This window comes from Protomyctophum parallelum, assembly GCF_964188405.1.
Source record: "Protomyctophum parallelum genome assembly, chromosome: 19".
Taxonomy (NCBI): domain Eukaryota; kingdom Metazoa; phylum Chordata; class Actinopteri; order Myctophiformes; family Myctophidae; genus Protomyctophum; species Protomyctophum parallelum.
In genome coordinates this window covers 40253322-40270944 of record NC_139717.1, presented here as the reverse complement: position 1 = coordinate 40270944, position 17623 = coordinate 40253322, and the positions used below count along the sequence as shown (strand labels likewise).

Here is a 17623-nt window from a genome sequence, read left to right as displayed (position 1 = left end):
TAAACGCATAATAATCGATTCTTATAATAGCGTGAAATACATGACAAACTAAATTGACGAATGCTGAAGACGACAATGTAGAGAGAGTTGAATATCTCGACGGATCCGTTCAAGGAAAATGCTCTGGTTGGCAACATGCTTCAGCGAAGTTCGTGACCCATGGAATACTGTGACTCAACTGGTAGCATTGTCCGCAAAATAAACTGGATGGCGCATGATGTGAGCGTTTGCTGTCGTAGTATACATTCAGATTCAGATAAACATATTCTAATTCAGGATGCAGTCTTTTTCAAGACTGCTGTGCATATCTACCTTATTTTCGTTCGCATTCGGCTCTTGTTTTTATTTGTATTTATTATTATTTGTTTTACAAACAAGCGACCTCTGGAGTCACACAATTCAATAGCTCACCAATAAGTACGTAACAGGTTACCGTTATCGCATATACTACAGTGGTCGTAGTGGGTGAATGCATGGTGCCAGCGCGCTGTATTGCCGCAAAACGGGTCTCGAAACGGCATTATAAAGACTGTATGCTTTAGCAGCAACGTTTTAAATAGAACAATTATGGGCGTGGAAGTCGAAACAATATCTCCTGGAGATGGTAAGTTCACCACGTTATTGATTTCATACTTGATTATATTCGTTTCGGCTGCACCCACCAGCCCAGACTGCTCCTCGCCTTATGGGGCATCTAATCCAAATATTGTAGGCTACTGGCTGCCGCAAATTAACGTTTAGGCAAACGATTGATGATAATAATAACTACAAAATACAGAAAATAGGCTCCGCTCCTTTATCCTCCCACTCACACATGCATGCGTTGCATAGCATACTGTAATACAGAGCTGCCATGTCTCACCCTTTGAGTGTGACAGTCACGCAATTTAACCCTTTACCACGCACCACGCCACACATGCCATTTCACACGCATTATAATGATAAATAACAATTTTCTCTGCGGCTCCGCCGCGTAATAACGCACGCTCCGCACAAACGGTAAAATAGCCGATCTGCATGCAGCGCTGATATATGCATGAGGGTAAACAGTGGACCAAAAACGTCAGCAGGGTCCCTGACTGTGTGACGCATGGAAATGAGCCATGCGGAGTTGAACATAGCTTCGAAATATTTTTCATGGAAGACAATATAGCCCCCACAAGTTACAACAAGTGAGTAAGTGACCTGTGACTATTTCTCTTCTATACTGGTGTGTGGCGTCTCTTGCGTGATATGAGGAAGTGGAACGGTGCCAACTGCCATAGCCCGTGCACATTATAGGGACAAAGTCGTGTGTGTGTGTGTGTGTGTGTGTGTGAAGTGAAGTGAAGGGGGAGGGGCCGCATCGCGACTTGTTTCTGTTCATAGAGAGAGAGAGCCCACATTATGTGTTTGAACTAAGAAAATGTAAAAATAAGGAATTTTCCCACATTCCAGTTTTCTGACATATTCCCCAATTTCCACTGAGATTATGGGGTGAATGAATGTGGCCAGACCCATCTTCTCTTTCTGTCATAGTGACATTGTCCTGCATCAGATCATGTCCAAATCAGGTTCTCCAATTATCTCCAGTAGCCTCTGCAGTTTTTTGAAGATTTTTTGAGTGGTGCAACCACTCCCTTACGGAGCTATGTGTGTGGCTGGCTGGGTCTGAGCACTATGTGTGTGGCTTGCTGGCTGGCTGGGTCTGAGCACTATGTGTGTGGCTTGCTGGCTGGCTGGGTCTGAGCACTATGTGTGTGGCTTGCTGGCTGGCTGGGTCTGAGCACTATGTGTGTGGCTGGCTGGCTGGCTGGCTGGGTCTGAGTACTATGTGTGTGGCTTGCTGGCTGGCTGGGTCTGAGCACTATGTGTGTGGCTTGCTGGCTGGCTGGGTCTGAGCACTATGTGTGTGGCTTGCTGGCTGGCTGGCTGGGTCTGAGGAGCATAGATAGATAGATAGATATCTTTTTCATTTCTACTTTAAGCATGAGGAGGCTGTCAGTGCAGGGAGAGCAGCTGGCATGGAGGTGAAGACATCAGTGTTAAGGTTAAATATCAACGTTAAAACGGGCCAAATCGACATAAAAAAGCCAATTTGTTTTCGCCGCCGCCCTTCGGACGGCGTCGAACACATTAAGACACTAGAGTCTCACTCTTGACATTTTCTGAAATATGGCAGCCCTGTGTAATATTTAATAATTATACATGTGTGTCACAGTGTGTGACATCACAATACCTTTCTGGATGTCTCGACGACCACTAACTAATTTATTTTTGCATGCTTATATATATAGTTAATGATTTCCTTCAATATTGCAATAGCTGTTGTATGTAACAAACATTATATCCTCTTGGTGTTTTTCTTCTTCTTTTAATTATAAATGGCAGGGTTGCATTATTATTTGCGCCATTGATTTGTGGACATATAGGCCTACCTCTTTCATTGTACTTTTCTGTATTGCTATTCATTTGTCCTGCCAGCATTCTGCCTACACTATGGTTTTTCAACCAAGTTCCAACACAATTCTGCTGCATGGGTCACAACCGTCTCACACACACACCGTCACACACACACACACACACACACACACACACACACACACACACACACACACACACACACACACACACACACACACACACACACACACACACACCCACACACACACACACACACACACACTCCAGTGACTCCGCAATCATGGGCATTTGATAATGTGATAGCCCCCAGTTTGCATTGCAAAGAGTATGCTTATACAGGCTATTATATATTGGGTTATTGAGAGTGATGGGTATAGTTTACTTCCACACTATGATGAATTCCTGTTCTGTTCTTTGACTATTGACGAGGAATTTCCATCATGCATTCACTCAAACTCGGTCACCAAAAGGACATTTAAATGTATTGACAAGAGTCTATAAATAAACGCTTTGAAGCTCGGAACCACGCTGTGATAACAACAGTGCCTGACACCTGTGACCTGGGATCATTTCCTGCTCACCTGTTCCCCTCCTTTACCTCTGCATCCTGTTCCTAAACCCCCACTCTCTTTCTGCCCCATGGGTGGGGTCTATCACTGATATAAACTGTACCTCTGAATTGTGACATTGTGCCTGCCTTGAGACCCGCCTGTGCTGCAGCATCCGTGTACTGCTGTGCACGTTAAATAAAGATAATCTCGCCTCCTGATTCCTCACGCGTTTAGTGTGTTTAAAACTACCACATATCACTATATAGTCAAAGAACAGAACAGTACAAATAGAACAGTCTGTTTGTAGCCTACGTCTCTAAATGTTTTGATGAATTGGACACGGACTACCCTCTTGTAAACAAGTGTAATGCTTAATTGGGTCGTCCACTCACAGTTAACAGTCTTTGTATTGAGTCATTGTGCTTGAAATGTACCGTAATTCTGCAAACTGTTAATAAATATTTCAATCGAAAAATCTATCAATCAATCAATCAAATGTCTGCACTCTGCAGGCATGAGGAGGATTTGGCATTCTTGCCAGGAACACCTCGCCAGACCTTAATACAGCCATTGTTACTTTATAAGCCTATTCGTGTGACAGCCTCACATGTTTACAACATGAACTGTCAAGTAGCACAAGCCAGGCAGTATGAATTAAAAGTGACATTATATCAAGCATCAATATTTCACGTGTCCCAATGTTGCCGTTTTCCCTAATCATGGCCTAATGATTTAATGCAGCATTCTAGCCTACTGGCATGTTGTTATTATGCCTACTGTTAAAGCAGAGGCAGTGGGGGAAGAGGAGGTGATTTTAGCGTCTTTTTCCTCTTACATTCTTGTGAGATTAAAATAATCTATTACGTTGGCGGCTGGAATTATTATTAGCCTGAAGATTTGCTTGTGTCAGTAAGTGACATGCAATGGAATATAAATTAAGCATAATACTCTCTGTATGCATTTCCTGTCTGTTTCTTAACTGTCATAATAATAAAAAAACAAAAATAAAACATGATTGTGATAGCAGGTGTAATAAATGTTGTAGAAAGAAACCTGAACCTCTTTTTTAGGTTAGGGTTATTATTTCACTTTAAAACACTTCTGGAGTAATTTCTTTGAATGTCTACTCAGGCTTTTGTACGCACACCGGACAGTTTTTATGTTGCTTGATTCAATATTTAGATATTTGATATTAATTTATCAGACATGCCCTCCTGCTATAGGCCATTAAGTCCATTGAACTCCAAACTCCATCTTAACCATGTTAGACTAATTGAAAACACATGTCCCTGACCCTGATTATATTGTCCTTCTATGGCCTGAGGGGCCATGTTTATTTCTATTGAATCAAGCAACTTAAAAACTGTCTGGGGTGCACAAACTGCACACAAAAGCCACAACAGATGTTAAAATGACTTCAGATTTAAAAAAAAAGTGAAATACGCCTAACCACAAATTATTGATTAAGCATTGGAAATCTGACATGGTAACTTTATCTCTAATACTCAAGGCACTTTAACACAAGCGGGGGGGGGGGGGGGGGGGGGTGATAAGCCATGTATTAAGTTAAATAACTGTGTGTTGACGCTTGCTTTCTTCTCTCTTCTTCACAGGAAGGACATTTCCAAAGAAGGGCCAGACATGTGTTGTTCATTACATAGGTAGGCTAATTCATATATTACAGATGGTTTGCTTTCAGCCGTATCAAAGACCTCATACCTTTTCCCTGATCTGTTTATCCAGGGAGGAAGTTTGTCCCTGCATGGATTTATTTTGTCGGTCCCAACACGACATTGTGCAGTGCAACATATTATCATGCTGTGTGTGTGTGTACACTGAGCAAGCTGTCAATGCCCCAACTACAACATCTTGAGGTTGTTTTGGATGGACAGGGAGGTTCTGCGTCACATGATCTGAATGATGTTTGAATGGTCTTAACAACCTGCCAAGAGGAAATCTTCAGGGAATGCAGTGCACACACACACGCACGCACGCACACACACAGACATGAAAACACACACACACACACACACACACACACACACACACACACACACACACACACACACACACACACACACACACACACACACACACACACAGCTTGTATTTTGGTATGTACTGTGCACGCACGCACGCAGCCACACACACATACACACACACACAGACATGAAAACACACACACACACACACACACACACACACACACACACACACACACACACACGTACGCACGAAATCACACACACTGCTATTGCCTGTTTATCTCATGTCTGACTGGCTGCCCAATTTTAGAGGTGGAGCACGCAGAAGCAAAGAAGCCTTTTGGGAAATGAATGTGGGTTATTCTGTGCCTCAGGGTCGAGAGTCCAGACAACTAGGCCAGACAAAAAGTAAACAAAACCTAGGCGGCATGTGATGTCATCACTCAGTCTGCACATCACTGGCTTTATTATACATTCTATATTAGCAGTTATGACGTCTGCCATTATGACTGCTGACCGTAGGAACTGAATCCTGCAACATCTGTGTGTGTGTGTGTGTGTGTGTGTGTGTGTGTGTGTGTGTGTGTGTGTGTGTGTGTGTGTGTGTGTGTGTGTGTGTGTGTGTGTGTGTGTGTACCGACAGTATGTGCACGCGTGAGTGACTCTTCTTGACTAATTTGTTACATGATGGTGTTAATAACATAATAGCCTAAATCAGATTTTCAACCTAAAACATTTTCAGCGCCCCCGCAATAATCTTTGCTTGGCGCTTGATGTCCCCATAAGTTTGAAGTCTGAAGTGTACTTGATCGTATGATTACTGTTGAGCAACGAAAATGTGTTAAGCAGATGACTGAATATTTTGCCTTGTGTAAGCTAGCTTGGCGCCTCCGATTGACAGCAGATAAAGCAGATAAACACACAGGCAGACATACAGGGATGTAGGCTGCCAACAAATACAGATATACTGATAAAGAGACAGACACGTCTGACTTCTTTTCCAGACAACAGGTGTTTTAAGGCCTACGTTTTCAGGTGCGGCTCTTCTCTTTGTCCACGTCCAATTCCTTGCATTTCAACAGAAGTAAACCTACTGCAGTAGAGCCTGACCGATATATCAGCCATTATTTTACTTTTCTGATTACGTCAGGGTCTGCGATCATGCAGCTGAATTTGTAACTGCTTTCAAGGTGGTGTCCCTATTCTTTCAAAAGTAAAAAAAAAAAAAAAACATTGATCTTGATCATTGATCGGTGGTTTAGGATCCCTTAATTTTTACGGTCTAAAATTAGGGTTGGCATCAAACCAACAAATAATCTGGCATCCGTCGGGCTCTGCCTTTGATCATGTATGGACAGGACACAATGCCAGTCTTGAGTTGAATGGTGACATGCATATTGCCCCAGGCAGATTAAGTCTGGCCCCTTTCAATTGTGGGAGGACTTCACGACCGAAATGGTGACGGTTGCATCCTAGCGATGTTTTTTAGTTGTTTGTGACCGCTCACGTCTGCAGGAGAGTGGACCTTATTACTGGGATTCTAAAGCACCCAGAGACTGTGCTGCAACTATCCATTATTTCTTAGCGATTATTCTAAGGATTACTTTTTTGATTAATTGCATAATCGAGAAGCACGTTTTTTATGCAGTTGTTCTTTTTTATGTCAATGAATCTGCACATTTTAAATATTTTTGAAAATAGATTATTTAAAGATTTTTACTATTAATTATTATGAATTAATACTGTAGCATTAGATTACTTAAATTTATCACAGTCTAAGCCAGGTCCAAGAATGTTGTCCCCACTTTCACAGATGCACACTATACTTGAACTGAGAGAGAGAGAGAGAGAGAGAGAGAGAGAGAGAGAGAGAGAGAGAGTGTGTGTGTGTGTGTGTGTGTGTGTGTGTGTGTGTGTGTGTGTGTGTGTGTGTGTGTGTTTCCTCACAGCCAGACCCATGGCTTGCCCCCTTTTGACTCCTGTAAGAAAGTAACCAAATTAGCTCAGGCTTCACTTACACAAGGAGGTGGCCATTCCCAAACAGGCAGCGTACCCAATCAATTAGTAATGAGATCCCCCTCTCTGTCTGTATTCACTTTCTTTCTCTCATACCCTCATACAGGAGGGTCTTCATGCTGTAGCATTGATAGCAACATTGCTATCAGTATTGTCAAAGACTAGACTTAGTTTAATCATAATGGCTTCCTTGAAAATAAAACAATCATGGAAGGCTTTAAAATAATGAAATGTTCTCACTACGTTAACTAAACATGCTAGCTCTTACAGTACCTGTAATGCACACACACACACACACACACACACACACACACACACACACACACACACACACACACACACACACACACACACACACACACACACACACACACACACACACACACACACACACACACAACTGTGCATTTAGACTGGGAGTGGAATCGAGGCATCCGATCAGATTTTGTTCAGACTGCACTGTCTTCACGTGAATAGGATTTGTATCAAATTAGATCTTTAAGACCGACTGACTACACTGTTATATGCAATTATAACGATCAGATCAGATTTAGGAGAATTGACATTGTTGACCTAATCTGCATTGTTTGCTGTGGTAACGATGTAATGACAGACAAAGGAAATTGTGAGCGGTATGAGCAAGCTTCTTTAGAAAAAAGATTTGACAGATCGCGAACAGATCACATTTCATCATGTGATTTATTTTTGCAGTTCAGACTTTATTAAAAACCAATCTGATTCCAATCTGGACTGGCCAAAAATCGATCCGCTATTTTCAATTGATACATTTGAAAATTTGAAAAGAGACATTCTGCATAATGACTACTTTTCTACTTTTGGAACTTTAAGTACATTTTGATGCCAATACTTTTTGCACTTTTACTCAAGTACATTTTGAATTCCATTGAAGTAGTGAGACTTAAAGATGCAGTACTTTCTCCACCACTGATTGCCGATGAGGTCATGTCACGCTGAGCAGCATGCCTGCCTGTTGCAGGGCTCCACGGGACGGGATGGGGCGGTGATATCATGTCCTAAAAGGGGACGCTCCACGCCATGTTTGAGCTCTGCCCCTCCTCCTCCTCCTCCTCCTCCTCCCCGCAGCTGAAACGTGATGAGGTGGGGGAACCTATAGCGGCACCTGGTGAGGGTGTCGCACAGAAATAGACTGCTAATATAGACTGCGTATACAGCTGTAATTTAGCAGACGGGCGAACTCTCTCCTTTCGGGGGCAGAATGTTGTGGCTGAATGCCATGTGAAATGCTGCGTGGACTCCGTGGAGTGTACAGTACAGTACGTTGTGTAATGTGGTGTGTGTGAGTGTGTCAGAGAGAGGGAGAGAGGTGCAGGGGAGTCCACTGGACAAGACAGTTGTGTGACACGGAGTTGAGTTGAGGGGAATAAACCCCATACAGTTCAAGTGGTGCTGTGCACTTCAAGCCTATACTGTACATATAGCTGACTGTGGACCCCTCAGGACCTTTTTTACTATTTTATTTAATAAACATTTTTGAATAGTACAAATGGCTATGTTGATGTAGATTGGCTAGTTCAACCATTTTAAACTGTTTTAAAAAATAGTAATACAAAATAAAAAAGGAAGGCAAAGAAGTTTAGGGATTAAGGGGTAAGGCGCTGGCGAAAATAGGGACATTTAAATCTCTTCTCTCTGAAAATAGCGAATGCAAAAGCTCACTATACTCATTGCAACGTGGCACGTTGAGCTTGGAGCTATTTTAGCCGAATGTTTGCCCCAGAATAGGGATTAGGGAGAAGATTAGGGCTCATGTTGTTAACCTCTATTCAGGGGGGGGTAACATTCACAGAAAATAGTGGGAAAATAGTGGACCAAGTACAGAGCATACCTGGTCAAGTATAGAGTTGAAATAGCTTGTACGTACCAGACACCCAGATGGATTGTTTCCAGTTCCCTTGTTAGTCCATGCATCCTCTTTTATTTTGCAGACGACCTGTGTGGGTGTGTGTGTGTGTGTGTGTGTGTGTGTGTGTGTGTGGTCGAAAAGACTACAGGACAAGTCAAGGTCTATGTATGTGCTTTCGCCTTTATTTTATATTTTTTATGGAGGGACAGACAGTAGGCTGACAGGAAATGGGGAGAGAGATGGGGGGAAGACATGCAGTAAAGGCTGTCGGGATCGGGAGTCGAACCCGCGGCACACTGCCAGACTGGATTACCAGCCCTGGTGCCTGGACCATTGAGCCATGGCCCAGGCCAGGGCACAGCTTATTTTGAGGTCTTCCGTCTTTCAAAGCTCTCAGCAGGATCCTACCCAAAGAGCAGCATATACACATGCACAGTGTCACATTAAACATCAAAACATCTCATCCATGTGCTTGGAAATGCCAAGGAATAAAGGTAAGTCTTGAGGCGTGATTTAAACACCCAGAATTTTTCCCCAGTGAGGGGTGGGAGAGGCTGGACAGCAGACGGCTGGATTTTGAATTTCTCTAACTATAAACTTTCCTGACAGCAGACAGCCTAAGTACAAATATAATTTATGAAAAGCTACTACAGTGAAGTCTGTTCACAGAAGTTGTTGTAGGATATGTGGGGATTATCTGACGAGGTACCATTTGAGGGGGCAAAACCTTACATATACTAAATAATACTAAATTGTTTATAGGGTCAATATAAGTTATATAATATAGCCTTTCCACAGGAGTATCTTTTTATATTTTTCTAAAAAGAATACAAACAGCCAATAAACTCTATTTATTACAAAGTTATCCCCCTCACTGGGGAGAATTCCGGGAGGAAAGACGGGCACGCACCGGGGTGAGTCTTCTTGTTACCTGGAGGGTGGCGGGCTTGTCTTATGTGCAGAGGCAGCTCATTCCAGAGCTTGGGAGCTGCCACTGCAAAAGCTTGGTTCCCTCTGAGCTTCAGCTTGGTTTTATAGGCACCACCAGGAGAAGCCTGTCAGGCCAGGCCAGTCATATATTTGAAGGAGGGCAGGCAGTGCATCTTCATGAATCATCATTATCCCTCCATACAGGGACAGGGAGGCCCGGAGGAATGCAAGAGCATGTATGTAGCGTGTGCCAGATTCAGAACATACGTACAGTAGATTAATTCCCGCATGCAGGCCACCGTGGTGGTGGCCTGCATACTCGCCACTTTTATCTGGAGTACCGGTCTCATCGCGAAGCATTCTGAGCTTGTAGATTGGCTTGTAAAAGTACAATATTTGCCTGTCGTGGAGTATAGAAGTAAAAGTATTGGAAATTGGAAATACTCAAGTAAAGTACAAATACCTCAAAATTGTCCTTAAGTACAGTACTTAAGTAAATGTACTTAGTTACGTTCCACCACTACAAAATATGGATTTTCAGAAAATAAATATATTTTCACATTTTGCTGCTCAAAAGTGATGAAATAGGCTGCTCTGGTAAACTGCCAAATTTATAAGTAAAATTTATATATTCGTTATCTTTTTTTTGTCTTGATCCGTAATTACGTCTGTCTATTTTACCTTTTGTCTGTAGGTAATCTTAACTTTTTCATTCTTGGAAACTGAAAGTGCTATATAACATTCTCATTACTCAGTAGTTCATGACAAGGTGCATGACAGCAGTGGCAGTGATGCGTAGAAGACCAGATGATTACAGCGCGGCTGCATCTCTGTGATGCTCTCATTGTGACGTGACGACACTTACAAGTCCTGATTATATCCGTCAGCGGCTGCTGTTTGATCTATGATTCAAACCACCAACGGGTCTTTTTTCTCAGAAACATGTCTGTCTGCAGCTTCGGAATATGCCACCACACATACTGTATAGTGTATAAAGCCTGTCACAGAGAGATAATATGGCTTATACACACGCTATCTGGTTTCGTCCGGACCTTGGCCCAAGAAAGGCTGCTGGTCCTGGCAGCCGTTCTAGACACTGCGCCTGAGATGAGGACACAGTAGACTGGGTAAAAATAGCTGCCCTCCCTCGTCCGTGTGCACTACAGCTTTTCCAGATCCAGCCCGAGCAGTCGCGGAGCTTTAAAAGCTCTCACGCCACTTAGGAGAGGCTGGGAGTGGGCCTCAGGAAGGGACAGGCCCTGTTTTTATTTTCACTGTGAGACCCCCACCCTGCTCAAAGAATGATAAGTCGGCAGTGATACGAGTGGTGCTCAGATTGAGGCTGCTCATTGGCTGATGCATATTGTAGACTGTGAGAACTACTTAAAGGACCACTTCACTTTTCAACCAATCTTCATATAATAGGTCCTCACTAATAATCATGAAAGAATGGCGCAAATTGTTTTCGATTCAGTCTGTGTCTCATAGGAGGTCTGTGGGCAGTTCAGAAACCGTCTTCCAGGGACATCATCGATGGGGAATACAAGCTAATAGGAACTGCAGGCTTTCTAGTCCTGAAAAGTTACAATGCGAAAATCTGAAAATGAAATGAAAATCGAAACATTTTTGTAAAATCTTGTTTAAAAAAAATCTGCCTAATGATGATGTCACTGGAAGACGGTTTCTAAACTGTCCACAGCCCTCCTATGAGACACAGACTGAGTAGAAAAAGATCGTGCCATTTTATCATGATTATTAGTGAGGACCAATTATACGTAGATAGGTTGAAAAGTGGTGAAGTGGTCCTTTAAGCCTCGCACCCTCTTGCACTCCAACACAAGTCATATTGGACATTAGAGCCCGACCTGACTCCAGGTTCTTGGCTCCGATGCAGATTCCACATTTTCCTTTGAAAAAGTTTGATTTGATTTGTGTTGTGAGCTTATAAATCTGCCATTTTAGAAATGTTTTGGAAATGTAAGATGTTTGACTATAATGCCCGGGCCAAAATAGGGATATAGGCCTACGGTTCAAAGTGGTAAAAAAGTAATAATGTCGGGCCGCGTAATGGCCGATACCGATGTTGTCAAAAAGATCAAAGGACATTGAGTTGAGTCTTGCCCAGCCATAGCACGGTTGAATATGTTTGCACCGGGATCTAGTTGGTACAGATCAGCTCTGTCTGACTCGTGTCTCCGTGGGAAGATAGTAGCAGGTGGTAATCTTGGTGTCTGTGCACCCAGTGACTGTACGCTTGGCCCCGGCCCAACCTGCTTGATATCTGGGCGATATCTGGGCTAAGTTTAGGGAGAGTGAAAGGGGAGAAGCAATGTACACTAAGTACCAAGCATCATATCTGACTGGGGACGAGCTATAGTCTGTCTGTCTCCAGAGTTGAGTTATTACGCTACGTTTTATGCCGACTATTTACACTCAGGTGCTATACTGCTATTGCTGTGTGGTCAGTGGTGGACATAAATCACAGGGTTGTCTTCAGGCCCACTAAAGGTAGTGGTTCTCAAAGTGGTCCTTGAGGAGTTACGGATCTGTAACACTGAGGGTGTTACAGTGAAGATTGGGGTCCCAGAGAGATAAAAACTGTATCAAATGGAGGTCTGTGTACAGTAGATGGACTGTCTAGAGGGAGAGAGGGCGCTCTCTCTCTCCCTCTCTGCAGAGCGTCTGCCTCTCTCTACAAGGCAAGACTACCAGTCCCCCCCCCCCCCCCCTCTACTGGCTATGTTTATACTCCGTCGTACCGTGGTGTCGCACACCGAGAATAGGCGATTTACAAGCTCACAACAGCGTGTTGCAGAGCGACAAATTGCAAACTCAGTTGGACAATGTATGTATGACCGAAGCATTTTGACCCATTCTGACCTGAGATCAGATTCATACGAGGTTTCCACTGGACACACGCTGGTCTGACGAACCCATTCTGACCTGAGATCAGATTCTAAAAATGTCAGTCGTTCTTCGATCTTTTTCAAAAATAGCAGACCTACAAGCTCGTATCGCGCCACTCGGTGGCGCGATATGAGCTTGTAGATCTGCTATTTTTCAATAGCTAAAGCATAACATGATGCCAACACCAAAATGGGTCAGAATGGGTTAATAAGAGAATCGTGAGCAGCAAAGATTGGAGATATTTTAGTGACATTAAACAAAAATAAACAAGGAATTGCAGGAAGCCACTTATAATGCTGAAGTGCATTTATTATTTATTGTTATGTTGTTCACAGTATAGCATAGACTAAAAAGTAACACTTGTGTGAAGTCAGTGCCACTATTATACGTTACAAGACAGGAATGCAGTGTGTTATTGTATATAAAACAAAACCTGTATTTATATTGGCCACATGATGTCTCATGTCGTCATTTTAGTGCTCTAAACAAAGCCCTCACAGACTTGGCTGTCATAATAATGCCGTGCTTTGGAGGGGCTATTAGTGCCCCTCAAAAAAAACAAAAAAAGGCTTCAGATAGTTGGTGATAAGCAAAAAGCTTTTGCTCAGGAAGCGGTGAAATTAATAAATTAGTTACACTCATGGATGGATGGTAGTGCATGTCAATTCATCATTTTATCAAATCAATGTCGAAGACACACTCAATTTACAAATGAAATCAAACTACCGGTACTCATTTGGCTAGGAACCCTGTGAAGAGCCCAAGCGTATTAGATGGTAGCAACCACGTAGAGCAGGGGTCCTCAACTAGAAATGACGAAGGTCCACTTTTTTTTTTTAATAAGACCGAGGTCCGGTCCCATGCGCGCCGTCCTTCGGAGAGCGGGTCTCTATGCCCGTTTAGTATGGTCAAGCCAAGCTTTTTGGGTGGTCCGCAAAGAGGTGGTCCGCGGTCCGGTCGCGGACCGCGGTCCGCCAGTTGAGTACCCCTGACGTAGAGTCTGTGGGGGCCACGGGGCTGCAGCCCCCATGAAGACTCCCAGGGCCCCTTTAGGCCCCCATGAAGATTTTTGTGGACATTTTACATTTACATTACAGATTTTCCGAACATTTTGGACCTCTGGGGAGGCGGGGCTGCGGGGGGCCCCCATGAGGATGATGAAAACACTCCGGATGGTAGTACTGGACCAATTCATGTCATTGTCTATTCATAGCTTCATTAACAAACCTACCTGAATAGATGAATCAACGTTAATCTCACATTGCCAGATAATCAGGGATCTTCACCTACTGATATATTTGGGGAAATCCAAATTAAATTATTGCGTTTGGAAGGTGGAGAAAACCAGTGGTAACAAACCTACAGTACCTACAGCCTTACTGCTTTGAAAACCAAATTATGATATGGACTACCCTAAAATCTTTCTATTGGTTCAGTGAAGGTGTTATTTGTCACATTTCCGAATAAAAGAGGGTCTGGCTAAAAAAGGCCAGACCTTCTGTATGTCCCTTACAAGCCCTATACTGAGACGAGATCAAGTTAGGCAAAGAAAAACATAGTACTCCCCCAGTGGAGCTGTCCTTGGGAGAGACAGTGGGAGCTTGTTGGAGGATGTGGTTATGTAGGCCTAATATTATTATCGTGTCTGATAATGTGTGTTATGCACAGTGTGGCGCTCTGTTCTCCTCTTCTGCCCGTGGTCTAGCCCATTCTGACCTGAGATCAGATTCATACGAGGTTTCCGCCGGACACACACTGGTCTGATGAACCCATTCTGACCTGAGATCAGATTCTAAAAATGTCAGTCGCTCTTCGATTTTTCAAAAATAGCAGACCTACAAGCTCGTATCGCGCCACTCGGTGGCGCGATATGAGCTTGTAGATCTGCTATTTTTAAATAGCTAAAGCATAACATGATGCCGACACCAAAATGGGTGCCCGGTCAGAATGGGCTAGATACAGGCAAGCAGTGGCCTACTTAACTTCAAAAATAATCCAGTGAACCAAGCCATGGCTTCCTGTTTCGCGTTCCCTTTGTTCATTTGGATCATTTGAAATGAGCCCAAGATCTTGATAAGGGGCCCTCAATAGAATAATTCTTGTTTTGGGGCCAACACTGCATTATTGAGAGCTTGCCCGCCTCTTTGTCTTTGATCCAGAAATAATACCTAATTCCATATAGCATTCCAGCATTGTAGGAAGAAGGGTGTGGATAGACCTGGCATCAGCAGGGTCCTGTTTGGCATTTGTTGCATAAAGGTTACAGTTTACAAATCACACATGATGTTGTTTTGTTCCACTCAGGCCAAAATCAGCTGTAAAACAACGGATGTTCCTCGAGTGTACATGATCTGGTCTGTCTGTCTGTCTGTCTGTCTGTCTGTCTGTCTGTCTGTCTGTCTGTCTGTCTGTCTGTCTGTAAATTCATTTATTTATTCATTTGTACAAGTGCATTGGGGAATGTTACTACTATCCTGTTAGTCAACATTCACTTTGCAATAATTATTATATTTTAGACAGTAAGTGCACCAACTCCATCTTTTATAATGCAAACATACCTTGCAATAAAAATTATCCAGATTCTTTCATTGAAAAGTAATATCTACTGTGTTACGTCTTGAAAGCAACTTATACACATCACTTCTCTCAAAGACCTTTATTTTCTCTCTGGGCAGGTATGTTGCAGAACGGAAAGAAATTTGATTCCTCCAGAGACAGAAACAAGCCCTTCAAGTTCAAGATCGGACGATCGGAGGTCATCAAGGGCTGGGAGGAGGGGGTCGCACAGGTAGGAGGGGAGTGAGGGACGACATCAAGGTGCTGGGAGGAGGGGGTCCACAAAACCTTAAAGGGATTGTGACATTAAAAAAAAGGTTTTGGAATTGTTTTTTTTAGGTTTTCTAATCTCAATTGCACCCAAAAAACATGAACTTTTAACATTCAGTAGATTTTCTGTGATCTGGGGTTTTCTGGCTCAAACAGGTGCTCTGATTTGCCGGCAGTAAGTGACATCACTTACTGCAAATCCCATATATGTCAATGGGATTTGCCAGCAGATGTCACTGTTTCACTGTGTTGCCTGTTTTCATTGTAGCTCAAAAGGCCCAAAAAACCCCAAAGAAAACTTCAGACCACAGAAAATCCACTAAATGTTCAAAGTTCAGGTTTTTTGGGTGTAATTGAGGTCATAAAACCTAAAAGAAAAAAGAAAAATAAAAATAAATGAAAATGAATGTCATAAAACCTTTAAGACATGTCATACTGACCCACTCTCGTTTGTTTCTCTTCCTGCACAGATGAGCCTGGGCCAGAGAGCTAAGGTCACCTGTACGCCAGACATGGCCTATGGAGCGACAGGCCACCCCGGTGTCATCCCCCCAAACGCCACGCTCATATTTGACGTTGAGCTTCTCAAGTTGGAGTGACGCCACCCAAAGTTCTAAAGGTTTCAAGTCCTGTAGCTGTGTTTGTGCCACCAGACATCCTCGCCGGGGGAGAGGATAAGATGCATTTATACTCCGTAGAAAATTAGGGTGGATGCTTGCCGACAAGAAATTAGCTTGCCGACAGTTCTTGTCGGCAAGCGACAATATGGAGATCACTATGGACATTAAATGAGGCTTTAACCGAGCACTAGCATCCCTATTTGGGGGGGGGGGGGAATTCTGCAACAAATAGCAGATCTATAAGCTCACAGCGTGTCACAACGCTACAAATTGTGAGCTGTTAGATCGTCTATTCTCAGCGAAGAGGTTTGCCGTAGAGGGGAAAGTAGCCTACATGGTGGTAATAAGTGGTCTTAACAGCGGCCAATGCTCCCCTCCATCAATCATCCAACCATCCATCCAACCATCCATCCATCCATCCATCCATCCAGCTACAGTCTTTGATTTCCACCTTCATGTTCTTCAGATCACCATTTAATGACTATCTACTGCTGCTTTTGTTTTTGCCAATTTGTCATGTTAGTTACTACAAGGATTTTAGCCTTTTTACATAATATGCACACGCACGCGCGCACGCACACACACACGCACGCACGCACAGTCACACACACACACACACACACACACACACACACACACACACACACACACACACACACACACATACACAGTTTGGCTTCATTGTCTTAACCACTTCCAACCTGACGCCCCTATTTCGGGCATGTTATTATATAGATGAAGATTTTGAAAAATTGCCTAAAGCTCACAATATGTGACATTTTGTGAGCTTGTAGGTCTGCTATTTTTTTAATCTTTGAAATAGGGCTCATCATGTGGTTTTAAAGTTGTCAGTTGGTTTATCAGTTATTTGTTTTTGTATTGTTTTATTTCATTTTAGGTTTTATTTTTATTTTCTTTGTTTTTGTTGAATCAACAAAGAATCATCTGATGGAAGCTGTACGACATGCAATCAAAACATACTGCCTTACAGTTAAATAATAATAATAATAAAAGAAGAAAAAAAACAGAGAAAGGGTACATTTCTAAAGTACAATACTGAAGCTCTGTATATTAACCGGGCATTAACAACCACTGTCTGCATTGCCACTTTGATAAACGTCTGTCCTGCTGAATGCTTTGAATGACGTTGCTGTGTTTAGTATGTTTTATATCCCTCATAAACATTTACTGCAAGTGTACCACAGAAGGAATCCAAATCCAATACTGTACAGATCTACAAGCCATGGCTACTATGACCGTTTGATCGATCAACTCTTAATAAAATGGCAAGTACTGTGTTGAGAGATGACGTCTCAGGCTTTGTTCTTGCGTGTGTTTTTTGTGCTTGAACTCGGTGTTAATTTTGTCGAATAATAACACTGACGAAAATGAAATAAAAACTACCAGCTAGTTTATGCTTGGTTCTGTGTGGGTTCAGCACCCCGAAAATAGCAGATCTACAAGCTCACAACGTTGTGCTGCGACACGTGTTGTGTGAGC

At 42.9% G+C, this 17623-nt stretch overlaps 1 protein-coding gene across 1 annotated transcript; it reads left to right on the top strand.

Annotated features, from left to right (window-relative positions):
* The first annotated feature begins 432 nt into the window (after window positions 1-432).
* fkbp1b (FKBP prolyl isomerase 1B) lies at window positions 433-17429 on the top strand. Its single transcript, XM_083790191.1, has 4 exons — window positions 433-604; window positions 4568-4615; window positions 15353-15465; window positions 15974-17429. The coding sequence occupies exons 1-4, from the start codon at window positions 568-570 to the stop codon at window positions 16100-16102; spliced, it is 327 nt and encodes a 108-aa protein (XP_083646317.1). The 5' UTR covers window positions 433-567; the 3' UTR covers window positions 16103-17429.
* Window positions 17430-17623: the final 194 nt, after the last annotated feature.